This window comes from Hyla sarda, chromosome 12 (assembly GCF_029499605.1).
Source record: "Hyla sarda isolate aHylSar1 chromosome 12, aHylSar1.hap1, whole genome shotgun sequence".
Classification (NCBI taxonomy): Eukaryota; Metazoa; Chordata; class Amphibia; order Anura; family Hylidae; genus Hyla; species Hyla sarda.
In genome coordinates this window covers 12645628-12662201 of record NC_079200.1, presented here as the reverse complement: position 1 = coordinate 12662201, position 16574 = coordinate 12645628, and the positions used below count along the sequence as shown (strand labels likewise).

At 49.2% G+C, this 16574-nt stretch overlaps 1 protein-coding gene across 3 annotated transcripts in view; it reads left to right on the top strand.

Annotated features, from left to right (window-relative positions):
- Window positions 1–325: 325 nt before the first annotated feature.
- TRPC4AP (transient receptor potential cation channel subfamily C member 4 associated protein) overlaps window positions 326–16574 on the top strand; it is a 68611-nt gene continuing 52362 nt past the window's right edge. The window contains exon 1 of one of the 3 annotated variants that reach the window (XM_056548002.1): window positions 326–351. In XM_056548002.1, coding sequence (XP_056403977.1) covers window positions 341–351 — 11 coding nt within the window. In that variant the 5' untranslated portion in view covers window positions 326–340. Of the gene's footprint in view, window positions 352–739; window positions 980–16574 lie in introns of those variants that run through there. The other 2 variants (XM_056548003.1, XM_056548001.1) reach the window with 2 other exon arrangements.

Sequence of the window (16574 nt, the reverse complement as noted above, 5' to 3'; positions counted from 1 at the left end):
GGTAGTAGACACTCCCCTTTATTAGGTAGGTAGTAGACATTACCCCCATATTAGGTAGGTAGTAGATGGTCTCACCCCCAAAGCTGTGCTGTGATTGGTTGCTATAGGCTGTGCCAGTGCTTCCCAATCAGGGTGCCTCCAGCTGTTGCAAAACTACAACTTCCAGCATGCCTGGACAGCCGTTGGCTGTCCGGGCATGCTGTAAGTTGTAGTTTTGCAACAGCTGGAGGCACCCTGGTTGGGAAACACTGGACTGTGCTGTGAATAGTTGCTATAAGCTGTGATTGTTATAGGCTGTGTTGTGATTGGTTGCTATGGACTGGGCCGTGAACGGTTGCTAATGGCTACTAAGTGGGTTTTGCTTTACTTTTCAGACATTTACTGCTGATGTTATTTCAACTACAGGATTCTACTTCTGCACTGTCCTCACACACACATATATAAACATTTATGTATATATATGCTCCGAATATATATATATATATATATATATATATGCTACGATAATATATATATATATATATATATATATTAATGTATCTATGTATATGAATGTATGCTACGATAATATATATACATATATATATATATATATATATGTGTGTGTGCTGTGCATTTATATTGATTTATATTGATGTAGATAGATATATTGAGTTAATATGTAGGCACGCACGTTACGTTGGACTTCAATACCCAGCATACCCTGCAAATAACTTCCGGTGTGTCGTGTCAGCGCGTCCAGTCACATCCAGGAATGCATTACCCAACATGCTTCGCGCTGGATGTCGTTGAGCTGGACGGTAGGGGGCGCTGTATCCGGTTTATCCACACTTCCCGTTGTTCGCTGGTGGACGGATACATGGCCGCTGCTGGGGCTGCGTTTCCTCGGCTGGGCCCGGGCAACTGCCGGGTGGAGAATATCCTACACCGGGTCCGGCGGGGGCAGCTGACCGGGTGTGGCCTCACCCGCGGATCTCAGGTGAGCGGCTCCCGGAGGTCTCACCTGTGTGCGGGGCGGGGCGGGCCCGGGTGACGGCGACACTGATGCGTCTTAGGTGTTTGGATCTGGTGCGGTTCTTGTGTGTACAGTGACCACCTGTGTGCGCTCACCTCCCTCCTCTGTATAGCGCCCCCCTCTACAGCTGTCTCCTCTGTATAGCGCCCCCCTCTACATCTGTCTCCTCTGTATAGCGCCCCCCTCTACATCTGTCTCCTCTGTATAGCGCCCCCCTCTACATCTGTCTCCTCTGTATAGCGCCCCCCTCTACATCTGTCTCCTCTGTATAGCGCCCCCCCTCTACAGCTGTCTCCTCTGTATAGCGCCCCCCTCTACAGCTGTCTCCTCTGTATAGCGCCCCCCTCTACAGCTGTCTCCTCTGTATAGCGCCCCCTCTACAGCTGTCTCCTCTGTATAGCGCCCCCCCTCTACAGCTGTCTCCTCTGTATAGTGCCCCCTCTACAGCTGTCTCCTCTGTATAGCGCCCCCCTCTACAGCTGTCTCCTCTGTATAGCGCCCCCTCTACAGCTGTCTCCTCTGTATAGCGCCCCCCCTCTACAGCTGTCTCCTCTGTATAGTGCCCCCCTCTACATCTGTCTCCTCTGTATAGCGCCCCCCCTCTACAGCTGTCTCCTCTGTATAGCGCCCCCCTCTACATCTGTCTCCTCTGTATAGTGCCCCCCCTCTACAGCTGTCTCCTCTGTATAGCGCCCCCCTCTACAGCTGTCTCCTCTGTATAGCGCCCCCCCTCTACAGCTGTCTCCTCTGTATAGCGCCCCCCTCTACAGCTGTCTCCTCTGTATAGCGCCCCCCCTCTACAGCTGTCTCCTCTGTATAGCGCCCCCCTCTACATCTGTCTCCTCTGTATAGCGCCCCCTCTACAGCTGTCTCCTCTGTATAGCGCCCCCCTCTACATCTGTCTCCTCTGTATAGTGCCCCCCTCTACATCTGTCTCCTCTGTATAGCGCCCCCCCTCTACAGCTGTCTCCTCTGTATAGCGCCCCCCTCTACATCTGTCTCCTCTGTATAGTGCCCCCCCTCTACAGCTGTCTCCTCTGTATAGTGCCCCCCCTCTACAGCTGTCTCCTCTGTATAGCGCCCCCCCTCTACAGCTGTCTCCTCTGTATAGCGCCCCCCTCTACAGCTGTCTCCTCTGTATAGCGCCCCCCCTCTACAGCTGTCTCCTCTGTATAGCGCCCCCCCTCTACAGCTGTCTCCTCTGTATAGCGCCCCCCCTCTACAGCTGTCTCCTCTGTATAGTGCCCCCCTCTACAGCTATCTCCTCTGTATAGTGCCCCCCTCTACATCTGTCTCCTCTGTATAGCGCCCCCCCTCTACAGCTGTCTCCTCTGTATAGTGCCCCCCCTCTACAGCTGTCTCCTCTGTATAGTGCCCCCCCTCTACAGCTGTCTCCTCTGTATAGCGCCCCCCCTCTACAGCTGTCTCCTCTGTATAGCGCCCCCCTCTACAGCTGTCTCCTCTGTATAGTGCCCCCTCTACAGCTGTCTCCTCTGTATAGCGCCCCCCCTCTACAGCTGTCTCCTCTGTATAGCGCCCCCCTCTACAGCTGTCTCCTCTGTATAGCGCCCCCCTCTACAGCTGTCTCCTCTGTATAGCGCCCCCCTCTACAGCTGTCTCCTCTGTATAGCGCCCCCCTCTACAGCTGTCTCCTCTGTATAGCGCCCCCCCTCTACAGCTGTCTCCTCTGTATAGCGCCCCCCCTCTACAGCTGTATCCTCTGTATAGCGCCCCCCCTCTACAGCTGTCTCCTCTGTATAGCGCCCCCCCTCTACAGCTGTCTCCTCTGTATAGCGCCCCCCCTCTACAGCTGTCTCCTCTGTATAGCGCCCCCCCTCTACAGCTGTCTCCTGTAGAGCGCCCCCCCTCTACAGCTGTCTCCTCTGTATAGCGCCCCCCTCTACAGCTGTCTCCTCTGTATAGCGCCCCCCTCTACAGCTGTCTCCTCTGTATAGCGCCCCCCCCTCTACAGCTGTCTCCTCTGTATAGCGCCCCCCCCTCTACAGCTGTCTCCTCTGTATAGCGCCCCCCCTCTACAGCTGTCTCCTCTGTATAGCGCCCCCCCTCTACAGCTGTCTCCTCTGTATAGCGCCCCCCCTCTACAGCTGTCTCCTCTGTATAGCGCCCCCCCTCTACAGCTGTCTCCTGTATAGCGCCCCCCCTCTACAGCTGTCTCCTCTGTATAGCGCCCCCTCTACAGCTGTCTCCTCTGTATAGCGCCCCCCCCCTCTACAGCTGTCTCCTCTGTATAGCGCCCCCCCCTCTACAGCTGTCTCCTCTGTATAGCGCCCCCCTCTACAGCTGTCTCCTCTGTATAGCGCCCCCCTCTACAGCTGTCTCCTCTGTATAGCGCCCCCCCTCTACAGCTGTCTCCTCTGTATAGCGCCCCCCTCTACAGCTGTCTCCTCTGTATAGCGCCCCCTCTACAGCTGTCTCCTCTGTATAGCGCCCCCCTCTACAGCTGTCTCCTCTGTATAGTGCCCCCCTCTACATCTGTCTCCTCTGTATAGCGCCCCCCCTCTACAGCTGTCTCCTCTGTATAGCGCCCCCCTCTACATCTGTCTCCTCTGTATAGTGCCCCCCCTCTACAGCTGTCTCCTCTGTATAGTGCCCCCCCTCTACAGCTGTCTCCTCTGTATAGCGCCCCCCCTCTACAGCTGTCTCCTCTGTATAGCGCCCCCCTCTACAGCTGTCTCCTCTGTATAGCGCCCCCCCTCTACAGCTGTCTCCTCTGTATAGTGCCCCCCCTCTACAGCTGTCTCCTCTGTATAGTGCCCCCCTCTACATCTGTCTCCTCTGTATAGCGCCCCCCCTCTACAGCTGTCTCCTCTGTATAGTGCCCCCCCTCTACAGCTGTCTCCTCTGTATAGTGCCCCCTCTACAGCTGTCTCCTCTGTATAGCGCCCCCCCTCTACAGCTGTCTCCTCTGTATAGCGCCCCCCTCTACAGGTGTCTCCTCTGTATAGCGCCCCCCTCTACAGCTGTCTCCTCTGTATAGCGCCCCCCTCTACAGCTGTCTCCTCTGTATAGCGCCCCCCCTCTACAGCTGTCTCCTCTGTATAGTGCCCCCCCTCTACAGCTGTCTCCTCTGTATAGTGCCCCCTCTACAGCTGTCTCCTCTGTATAGCGCCCCCCCTCTACAGCTGTCTCCTCTGTATAGCGCCCCCCTCTACAGCTGTCTCCTCTGTATAGCGCCCCCCTCTACAGCTGTCTCCTCTGTATAGCGCCCCCCTCTACAGCTGTCTCCTCTGTATAGCGCCCCCCCTCTACAGCTGTCTCCTCTGTATAGCGCCCCCCCTCTACAGCTGTATCCTCTGTATAGCGCCCCCCTCTACAGCTGTCTCCTCTGTATAGCGCCCCCCCTCTACAGCTGTCTCCTCTGTATAGCGCCCCCCCTCTACAGCTGTCTCCTGTAGAGCGCCCCCCCTCTACAGCTGTCTCCTCTGTATAGCGCCCCCCTCTACAGCTGTCTCCTCTGTATAGCGCCCCCTCTACAGCTGTCTCCTCTGTATAGCGCCCTCCCCCTCTACAGCTGTCTCCTCTGTATAGCGCCCCCCCCCTCTACAGCTGTCTCCTCTGTATAGCGCCCCCCCTCTACAGCTGTCTCCTCTGTATAGCGCCCCCCTCTACAGCTGTCTCCTCTGTATAGCGCCCCCCCTCTACAGCTGTCTCCTCTGTATAGCGCCCCCCCTCTACAGCTGTCTCCTCTGTATAGCGCCCCCCCTCTACAGCTGTCTCCTCTGTATAGCGCCCCCCCTCTACAGCTGTCTCCTGTATAGCGCCCCCCCTCTACAGCTGTCTCCTCTGTATAGCGCCCCCTCTACAGCTGTCTCCTCTGTATAGCGCCCCCCCTCTACAGCTGTCTCCTCTGTATAGCGCCCCCCCTCTACAGCTGTCTCCTGTATAGCGCCCCCCCTCTACAGCTGTCTCCTCTGTATAGCGCCCCCTCTACAGCTGTCTCCTCTGTATAGCGCCCCCCTCTACAGCTGTCTCCTCTGTATAGCGCCCCCCCCCTCTACAGCTGTCTCCTCTGTATAGCGCCCCCCCCTCTACAGCTGTCTCCTCTGTATAGCGCCCCCCCCTACAGCTGTCTCCTCTGTATAGCGCCCCCCCCTACAGCTGTCTCCTCTGTATAGCGCCCCCCCCTACAGCTATCTCCTCTGTATAGCGCCCCCCCCTACAGCTATCTCCTCTGTATAGCGCCCCCCCCCTACAGCTATCTCCTCTGTATAGCGCCCCCTCTACAGCTATCTCCTCTGTATAGCGCCCCCCTCTACAGCTGTCTCCTCTGTATAGCGCCCCCCTCTACAGCTGTCTCCTCTGTATAGCGCCCCCCCTCTACAGCTGTCTCCTCTGTATAGCGCCCCCCTCTACAGCTGTCTCCTCTGTATAGCGCCCCCCCTCTACAGCTGTCTCCTCTGTATAGCGCCCCCCTCTACAGCTGTCTCCTCTGTATAGCGCCCCCCTCTACAGCTGTCTCCTGTACAGGTCTCTCCTCTCTATAGCCTCCCTTCTATAGGCCTCCTCTCTATAGGTATCTATAGCCTCCCTTCTATAGGCCTCCTCTCCTCTATAGGTATCTATAGCCTCCCTTCTATAGGCCTCCTCTCCTCTATAGGTATCTGTAGCCTCCCTTCTATAGGCCTCCTCTCCTCTATAGGTATCTGTAGCCTCCCTTCTATAGGCCTCCTCTCCTCTATAGGTATCTGTAGCCTCCCTTCTATAGGCCTCCTCTCCTCTATAGGTATCTGTAGCCTCCCTTCTATAGGCCTCCTCTCCTCTATAGGTATCTGTTGCCTCCCCTCTATAGGCCTCCTCTCATCTATAGGTATCTGTAGCCTCCCTTCTATAGGCCTCCTCTCCTCTATAGGTATCTATAGCCTCCCTTCTATAGGCCTCCTCTATAGGTATCTATAGCCTCCCCTCTATAGGCCTCCTCTCCTCTATAGGTATCTATAGCCTCCCTTCTATAGGTATTTATAGCCTCCTCTCCTCTAGGCCTCCTCTCCTCTAGGCCTCCTCTCCTCTATAGGTATCTGTAGCCTCCCTTCTATAGGCCTCCTCATCTATAGGTATCTATAGCCTCCCTTCTATAGGCCTCCTCATCTATAGGTATCTATAGCCTCCCTTCTATAGGCCTCCTCTCATCTATAGGTATCTATAGCCTCCCTTCTATAGGCCTCCTCTCCTCTATAGGTATCTATAGCCTCCCTTCTATAGGCCTCCTCTCTATAGGTATCTATAGCCTCCCTTCTATAGGCCTCCTCATCTATAGGTATCTATAGCCTCCCTTCTATAGGCCTCCTCATCTATAGGTATCTATAGCCTCCCTTCTATAGGCCTCATCTCATCTATAGGTATCTATAGCCTCCCTTCTATAGGCCTCCTCTCCTCTATAGGTATCTGTAGCCTCCCTTCTATAGGCCTCCTCTCTATAGGTATCTATAGCCTCCCTTCTATAGGCCTCCTCTCTATAGGTATCTATAACCTCCCTTCTATAGGCCTCCTCTCCTCTATAGGTATTTATAGCCACCCTTCTATAGGCCTCCTCTCCTCTATAGGTATCTATAGCCTCCCCTCTATAGGCCTCATCTCATCTATAGGTATCTATAGCCTCCCCTCTATAGGCCTCCTCTCCTCTATAGGTATCTGTAGCCTCCTCATCTATAGGTATCTATAGCCTCCCTTCTATAGGCCTCCTCTCCTCTATAGGTATCTGTAGCCTCCCCTCTATAGGCCTCCTCTCTATAGGTATCTATAGCCTCCCTTCTATAGGCCTCCTCTATAGGTATCTATAGCCTCCCTTCTATAGGCCTCCTCTATAGGTATCTATAGCCTCCCTTCTATAGGCCTCCTCTCCTATAGGTATCTATGGCCTCCCTTCTATAGGCCTCCTCTCCTCTATAGGTATCTATAGCCTCCCCTCTATAGGCCTCCTCTCCTCTATAGGTATCTATAGCCTCCCCTTCTATAGGCCTCCTCTCCTCTATAGGTATCTGTAGCTTCCCCTCTATAGGCCTCCTCTCCTCTATAGGTATCTGTAGCCTCCCCTCTATAGGCCTCCTCTCCTCTATAGGTATCTATAGCCTCCCTTCTATAGGCCTCCTCTATATGTTCCTCTAGCCTCCCTTCTATAGGCCTCCTCTATAGGTCCGATTGCTGCACTTGTACCAGGTTACAGCTATTTAACATTTGATCATTAAAGCGCTCGTTTCATTTGTGAAAACTTGTTTTCTGTCATAGTGACTAATAGCCAGCGGATGTGCGCACTTCGCTCCCTGGCTATCAATCAAATCCAACTCTTTCACTGAATAACTTGATGGCGTAAAAGGGTCTGATTGGTCGACCGACCTGGGATTGAATAGCGCTGCCGCACGCTTGATCACTGCGAGTCTCAGGAGTGAGATCCGGTGCGACCGAAACTGGACGACACGTCAATTGATGAGCGCAGTCGCCATCCGATGGTGGAGGGCACAATATCAAGATGAGGGGCATTCATCAATATTTTACTACTATATGTGCTATTATAGATGAGAAAAGTAATACGCCAAAGAATACACCTTCCTGCACCAAAATCACCAAAAGTCGCACGCCATTTAATGAATTTGGCGCACGAGAACATTACCTCAGAGTCCTCCTTTTTTTCCCACCTGTTCCGTCAGCGCGCGGCATCGGAAATAAACTAAGCAGCCAAGTGTCAGGCAATGGAAACAGTCCTCATCCTGGCGTCCGTTGTCCTAGAATTCAGTGGTCTTCAACCTGTGGACCTCCAGATGTTGCAAAACTACAACTCCCAGCATGCCCGGACAGCCAACGGCTGTCCGGGCATGCTGGGAGTTGTCGTTTTGCAACATCTGGAGATCCGCAGGTTGAAGACCACTGTCCTAGATGATCATGCGGGCGCATTTGTGGGGGGGGGGGAGCCAACATGGCATCAGTTCATCTGGGGGGAGAGTGTTCCACCTGTCCCCAATTTTACTGATGCCCCTGCTACTCGTTTAGACAGCTTTCCAGGGTTGACGTGACCTGCTGTGAGTTTGTGTCTAAATGGCGGCGCTGCGACTTTTTTGAGACTTTCGGAGAAAAGTCGCACATAATGAATCGGCGCCCACTGCATAAAACTAGTCTAAAGCCCTGCACATGGCGGTTCACGTATGATTAAAAGCAAAATCGCGTGGGAACTCGCTGAGACTTTTTTTGTGCGACAATTTTAGATTAAAAAAAAAAAAAAAGTTTCTAAACGGCTTGATGAATTCCCCTCAATATCCCCAGGTGGCAGATAAGATGGCGTCCTATTTTCCACAATTGCCGGTTACCCCCAAATTCGTCATGTGCCTGTGTCAGCGTGCGTCCCATAGATTTGCATTGAGGGGCGGAGCGTGAGGTCACACGGGGGCGGAGGCTTAACGTCACAAGCCGCCGGCCCCGTGATCAACAGTAATCAGACCCGGAGCGAACACGCTCCGGGGACTGATTACAAACGGGGTGCCGCGTGCAAGATCCAGGGGGTCCCCAGCGGCGGGACCCCCTCCCCGCGATCAGGCATCTTATCCCCTATCCTTTAGATAGGGGATAAGATGTCTAAGCACCGGAGTACCCCTTTAAAGGATCCATTGACTTAAAGCACTCCGGGGGAGGTTTATCAAAACCTGTGCAGAGGAAAAGTTACCCAGTTGCCCATAGCAACCAATCAGATCGCTGCTTTCATTTTGCAGAGGCCTTGTTAAAAATGAAAGAAGTGAGCTGATTGGTTGCTATGGGCAACTGGGCAACTTTTCCTCTGGACAGGTTTTGATAAATCTCCCCCAAAGGGGGAGATTTGTCAAAACCTGTCCAGAGGAAAAGTTGCCCATAGCAACCAATCAGATCACTTAAATTTTTAACAAGGCCTCTGCAAATTGAAAGTAGCGATCTGATTGGTTGCTGTTGTCATTACAGAAGCGTTCGTTTTTCAAGCCGGATCTGGTTCCCGTACAGTAAAATCGTAGTGTAAACGACCCTAAAACGGTCTCCCTCAGGTCCTGTAGAGGCGGCCATTGTTTGGACAGTAAGCATAGAGCAGGAGGACATGTTGGGGTCATGCAGTTCAGGGGTTATGTAACGCTCGACCGCAGGATTTCTCGCCCTCGTCCTCCATAGTACTTTAGGTAAAGTGTTGCTGTTTTGTATCTTGAGAACAAGAAAGTGAAACTGATAGTGTATTTGTTATACAGGTTTTCTATTAACCCCTTAAAGGGGTACTCGCGCCCTAAGACATCCTTTGGATAGGATAGGGTATAAGATGTCTAATCACAAGGGGTCCCGTCACTGGGGATCCCTGCGATCTCGCATGAAGCACCCACCTCTGGGAGCTGCAGGCAGCGCTGCAGTCTCGGAATCTGCCGGGTCATAACTACGGGGTCAGAGTATCGTGATGTCACGACTCCGCCCCCCCCCCCACGTGTCACTTCACGCCCCGTACCCGCAATGCAAGTCTATGAGAGGGGGCATGACAGCTGTCATGTCCCCTCCTAGGGCTGGTGCAAGGATTTTTGCCACCCTAGGCAGAAGCTAATTTTGTCTCCCCTTGACCCCACCCATTGGCTCTGCCCTTTGACAGGCCCCATCTTACCACTGGGGTGACACACTGTAACAAACCTCCTCTTGTAATCTCCTTACTACTGGGGTGACACACTGTAATAAACCTCCTCATATAATCTCCTTACTACTGGGGTGACACACTGTAACAAACCTCCTCCTCATGTAATCTCCTTACTACTGGGGTGACACACTGTAACACACCTCCTCCTCATGTAATCTCCTTACTACTGGGGTGACACACTGTAACAAACCTCCTCCTCCTCATGTAATCTCCTTACTACTGGGGTGACACACTGTAACAAACCACCCACTCATGTAAGCTCCTTACTACTGGGATGACACACTGTAACAACCCCACCCCCCGGGTCCAGTTACCAGATACAGAAATCGTGATGTTGCATGCACCTTAACTCAGGATCAGTACAGGATAAGTAATGTATGTACACAGTGACCTCACCAGCAGAATAGTGAGTACAGCTCTGGAGTATAATACAGGATATAACTCAGGATCAGTACAGGATAAGTAATGTAATGTATGTACACAGTGACCTCACCAGCAGAATAGTGAGTACAGCTCTGGAGTGTAATACAGGATATAACTCAGAATCAGTACAGGATAAGTAATGTATGTACACAGTGACCTCACCAGCAGAATAGTGAGTACAGCTCTGGAGTATAATACCGGATATAACTCAGGATCAGTACAGGATAAGTAATGTAATGTATGTACACAGTGACCTCACCAGCAGAATAGTGAGTACAGCTCTGGAGTATAATACAGGATATAACTCAGGATCAGTACAGGATAAGTAATGTAATGTATGTACACAGTGACCTCACCAGCAGAATAGTGAGTACAGCTCTGGAGTATAATACCGGATATAACTCAGGATCAGTACAGGATAAGTAATGTAATGTACAGTCATGTAGAAATTATAAATAAAAAATATTTATGTGAACCAGTCCTCAAAAGCACAGGGGAGAGAAAAAGGAAAAGACTAGTGGAGATGGGATCCAAGAAATGGTCTTTATTATATAAAAAGGATATATATTCCATTCGCCTTTAGCAAGGGCCCTGCTAGGCGATTGGCCATATATATCCTTTTTATATAATAAAGACCATTTCTTGGATCCCATCTCCACTAGTCTTTTCCTTTTTCTCTCCCCTGTGCTTTTGAGGACTGGTTCACATAAATATTTTTTATTTATAATTTCTACATATTACATTAGGCCTTTTGGGTGAAGGCAACACCTTTAACCTCAAGCACATTATTTCTTTTATCCTAAGTGAGCTACACATATTTTACAATGTACAGTCATGGCCATAAATGTTAGCACCCCCTGAAATTTTTCTAGGATTTGTGTATTGGAACTAAACCAAAAAAGGAGGAAAAAAAGCAAATTGGACATAATGTCACCAAACTCCAAAAATGGTCTGGACAAAATTATTGGCCCTTTTCAAAATTGTGGGGGAAAAAAAAAAAGATTTTCAAGCATGTGATGCTCCTTTTAAACTCACCTGGGGCAAGTAAAAGGTGTGGGAAATATAAAAATCACGGAGAGAAGTTCCCTTAGTCTTTGCATTGTGTGTCTGTGTGTGCCACACTAAGCATGGACAACAGAAAGAGGAGAAGAGAACTGTCTGAGGACTTGGGAACCAAAATTGTGGAAAAATATCAACAATCTCAAGGTTACAAGTCCATCTCCAGAGATCTAGTTTTCAACCCATGGCACTGTAGCTAATCTCCCTGGGGGTGGACGGAAGAGAAAAATTGATGAAAGGTGTAAACACAGGATAGGCCGGATGGTGGATAAGCAGCCCCAAACAAGTTCCAAAGATATTCAAGCTGTCCTGCAGGCTCCGGGAGCATCAGTGTCAGTGCGAACTATCCGTCCACATTTAAATGAAATGAAACACTATGAAGGAGACCCAGGAGGACCCCACTATGGAGGAGACCCAGGAGGACCCCACTATGGAGGAGACCCAGGAGGACCCCACTATGGAGGAGACCCAGGAGGACCCCACTATGGAGGAGACCCAGGAGGACCCCACTGCTTACACAGAGACATAAAAAAGCAAGAATACATTTTGCCAAAATGAACTTGAGTAACCAAAATCCTTCTGGGAAAACGTCTTGTGGACAGATGAGACCAAGATAGAGCTTTTTGGTAAAGCGCATCATTCTACTGTTCACCGAAAATGGAATGAGGCCTACAAAGAAAAGAACACAGTACCTACAGTGACATATGGTGGAGGTCACTGATGTTTTGGGTTGTTTTGCTGCCTCTGGCACTGGGGGCCTTGAATGTGTACAAGACATCATGAAATCTGAGGATTACCAATGGATTGTGGGTCGCACTGTACAGCCCAGAGTCAGAAAGTTGGGTTTGTGTCCGAGATCTTGGGTCTTCCAGCAGGACAATGACCCCAAACATACGTCAAAAAGCCCCCAGAAATGGATGACAACAAAGCGCTGGAGAGATCTGAAGTGTCAGCAATGAGTCCAGATCTAAATCCCATTGATCACCTGTGGAGAGATCTTAAAATTACTGTTGGGAAAAGACGCCTTCCAAAGGAAGAGTGCTCCAACATTCCGGCTGAGAGGTGTAAGAAGCTTATTGATGGTTATAGGAAGACACTGATTTCACTTATTTTTTTCCATAGGGTGTGCAACCAAATATTAAGTTAGCGGTGCCAATAATTTTGTCCTGTACATATTTTTGGAGTTTAGTGTGACATTATGTCCAATTTTGATTTATTTTTTCCCCTCCTTTTTAGTTCCAATACACACAAAGGGAATAAACCTGTGTTACTGCAATCCTTTCCTGTGAGGAATATTTCATTTTCTTGAAAAAGTTCAAGGGTGCCAACATTTACAGCCATGACTTTGTGTTCCAGCATCCCTTCCAAAGAGCTAGATATTAACATGAAACTTGGTCACATGTTACTTATATGTCAGCAACACACATAGGATAGGTGATTTAACCCTTACCCACCCCTATTTGCGAGAGGGTTTTATTTTTAAAGTCCCATACAAGTCTATAGAAAATATATGTTACTGCATAACTTCCAAACAGTTGGAAATATTTTAATACTTGGTCACATTTTACTTATGTCAAATAAAAATATATAATAGTTAAATTAACCCCTAACCTACCCCATATGTTAAGGATGGGGTTTTTGTTTCAAGTCCCATGACTGGTGCTCCGCTCTGCATCTCCTGGTGAATGTGTCAGTCCGGCTGGCAAGTAATTCCCCCCCCCCCCGCATTCCATGCCCCATCTTGAAAATACACGCCCACCTTTTAAGCCACATCCCTTTAACCCCTTGGGGACGGAGCCCATTATGACCCTAAGGATGTGAGCATTTTTTGCAAATCTGACCACTGTCACTTTAAGCATTAATAACTCTGGAATGCTTTTACTTATAAATTTGATTCCGAGATTGTTTTTTCGTGATATATTCTACTTTATGTTAGTGGTAAATTTTCGGCGATACTTGCATCCTTTCTAGGTGAAAAATTTGAAAATTTCATGAAAAATTTGAAAATTTAGCATTTTTCTAACTTTGAAACTCTCTGCTTATAAGGAATATGGATATTCCAAATAAATTATGTATTGATTCACATATACAATATATCTACTTTATGTTTGCATCATAAAATTGATGAGTTTTTACTTTTGGAAGACATCAGGGGGCTTCAAAGTTCAGCAGCAATTATCCAATTTTTGGCAAAATTTTCAAAATCGGAATTTTTCAGGGACCAGTTCAGGTTTGAAGTGGATTTGAAGGGTCTTCTGGTTAGAAATACCCCATTATAAAAACTGCACCCCTCAAAGTATTCAAAATGACAATCAGTAAGTGTGTTAACCCTTTAGGTGTTTCACAGGAATAGCAGCAAAGTGAAGGAGAAAATTCAAAATCTTCATTTTTTACACTGGCATATTCTTGTAGACCCAGTTTTTGAATTTTTACAAGGGGTAAAAGGAAAAAAATCCTCTCAAAATTTGTAACCCAATTTCTCTCGAGTAAGAAAATACCTCATATGTCTATGTAAAGTGTTCGGCGGGTGCACTAGAGGGCTCAGAAGCGAAGGAGCAACAATGGGATTTAGGAGAGTGAGTTTTTCTGAAATGGTTTTTGGGGGGCATGTCCCATTTAGGAAGCCCCTATGGTGCCAGAACAGCAAAAAACCCCACATCGCACACTATTATGGAAACGACACCCCTCAAGGAACGTAACAAGGGGTACGGTGAGCCTTAACACCCCATAGGTGTTTGACAACTTTTTGTTAAAGTTGGATGTGTAAATGAAAAAAAATATTTTTCCACTAAAATGCTGGTTTTTCCCCAAATTTTACTTTTTTACAAAGGGTAATAGGAGAAAATGCCCCCCAAAATTTGTAACCCCATTTCTTCTGAGTATGGAAATACCCCATATGTGGACGTCAAGTGCACTGTGAGCGAACTACAATGCTCAGAAGAGAAGGAGCGCCATTGAGCTTTTAGAGAGATAATTTGTTTGGAATGGAAGTCAGGGGCCATGTGCATTTACAAAGCCCCCCGTGGTGCCAGAACAGTGGACCCCCCCCGACATGTGACCCCATTTTGGAAACTACACCCCTCACGGAATGTAATAAGGGGTGCAGTGAGCATTTACACCCCACTGGCGTTTGCCAGATCTTTGGAACAGTGGGCTGTGCAAACAAAAAAATTTAATTTTTCATTTTCACAGACCACTGTTCCAAAAATCTGTCAGACCCCTGTGGGGCGTAAATGCTCAATATACCCCTTATTACATTACGTGAGGGGTGTAGTTTCCAAAATGGGGTCACATGTGGGTATTTATTATTTTGCATTTATGTCAGAACCGCTGTAAAATCAGCCACCCCTGTGCAAATCACCAATTTCGGCCTCAAATGTACATAGTGCGCTCTCACTCCTGAGCCTTGTTATGCGCCCGCAGAGCATTTTACGCCCACATATGGGGTATTTCCGTACTCAGCAGAAATTGTGTTACAAATTTTGGGGGTCTTTTTTTCCTTTTACCTCTTGTGAAAATAAAAAGTAAAGGGCAACATCAGCATGTTAGTGTAAAAATTTTTTTTTTTTACACTAACAGGCTGGTGTAGACCCCAACTTTTCCTTTTCATAAGGGGTAAAAGGAGAAAAAGCCCCCCAAAATTTGTTAGGCAATTTCTCCCGAGTACGGAAATACCCCATATGTGGCCCTAAACTGTTTCCTTGAAATACGACAGGGCTCCAAAGTGAGAGAGCACATGCGCATTTGAGGACTAAATTAGGGATTGCACAGGGTGGACATAGGAGTATTCTACGCCAGTGATTCCCAAACAGGGTGCCTCCAGCTGTTGCTAAACTCCCAGCATGCCTGGACAATCAGTGGCTGTCCAGAAATGCTGGGAGTTGTTGTTTTGCAACAGCTGGAGGCTCCGTTTTGGAAACACTGCTGTACAATACGTTTTTTTTTTTTATTGGGGGGGACAGTGTAAGGGGGTGTTTATGTAGTGTTTTACTCTTTATTAGGTGGTAGTGTAGTGTAGTTTAGTGTTTTTAGGGTACATTCACACTGGCGGGTTACGGTGAGTTTCCCGCTAGGAATTTGCGCTGCGGCGAAAAATTTGCCGCAGCTCATACTTGAAGCAGGAAACTTGCTGTAAACCCGCCCGTGTGAATATACCCTGTACGTTCACATGGGGGGGGGGGGGGAACCTCCAGCTGTTTCAAAACTACAACTCCCAGCATGCACGGTCTGTCAGTACATGCTAGGAGTTGTAGTTTTGCAACAGCTGGAGGCACACTGGTTGGAAAACCTTCAGTTAGGTTATGTTACCTAACTCAGTATTTTCCAACCAGTGAGCCTCCAGCTGTTGCAAAACTACAACTCCCAGCATGCACGGTCTGTCAGTACATGCTGGGAGTTGTAGTTTTGAAACAGCTGGAGGCACACTGGTTGGAAAATACTGAGTTGGGTTCTGTTACCTAACTCAGTATTTTCCAACCAGTGTGCCTCCAGCTGTTGCAAAACTACAATTCCCAGCATGTCTGATCACAGAAGGGCATGCTGGGAGATGTAGTTATGCAACAGCTGGAGGTACGCAACTACAACTCCCAGCATGCCGAGACAGCTGTTTGCTGTGTGGGCATGCTGGAATTTGTAGTTTTGCAACATCTGGAGTGCTACAATTTAGAGACCACTGAACAGTGATCTCCAAACTGTGGACCTCCAGATGTTGCAAAACTACAACTCCCAGCATGCCCAGACAGCAAACAGCTGTGTGGGCATGCTGGGAGTTGTAGTTTTGCAAGATCTAGAGGGCAGTATAGAGATCACTGTGCAGTGGTCTCTAAACTGCAGACCTCCAGCTGTTGCAAAACTACAAATTCCAGCATGCCCACACAGCAAACAGCTGTCTGGGCATGCTGGGAGTTGTAGTTTTGCAACATCTGGAGGGCTACAGTCTAGAGACCACTATAGTGGTCTCAGACTGTAGCCCTCTAGATGTTGCTATGCAACTACTCACCGGCTTCATTTGCATCCGGGAGCCGTCCTCTTCTGCCTCACGCCGCCGCCGATCCCCGTCGCTCCGCAGCCTCCGGAGGGGTAAGTGGACTTCGGCGCCGGTCCTCTTCGTTTTCCCCGTTCTGCCCCGCCTATTGTGGGAGGGCAGGACGGGGAAAACGAAAGTAAACCCCTCCGCCCCAGATCTGCTATTGGTGGTCGCGTCTAGACCACCAATAGCAGAGATAGGAGGGGTGGCACCCATGCCACCTCACTCCTATCGCTTTAGGGGGATCGTGGGTGTCTTAGACACCCGCGATCCCCCTTCTATTCCAGGTCACCGGGTCATCATAGACCCGTAATGACCCGGAATCGGCGCAAATCGCAAGTGTGAATTCACTTGCGATTTGCGCTGATCGCCGACATGGGGGGGTCTAATGACCCCCCTGGGCATTTGCA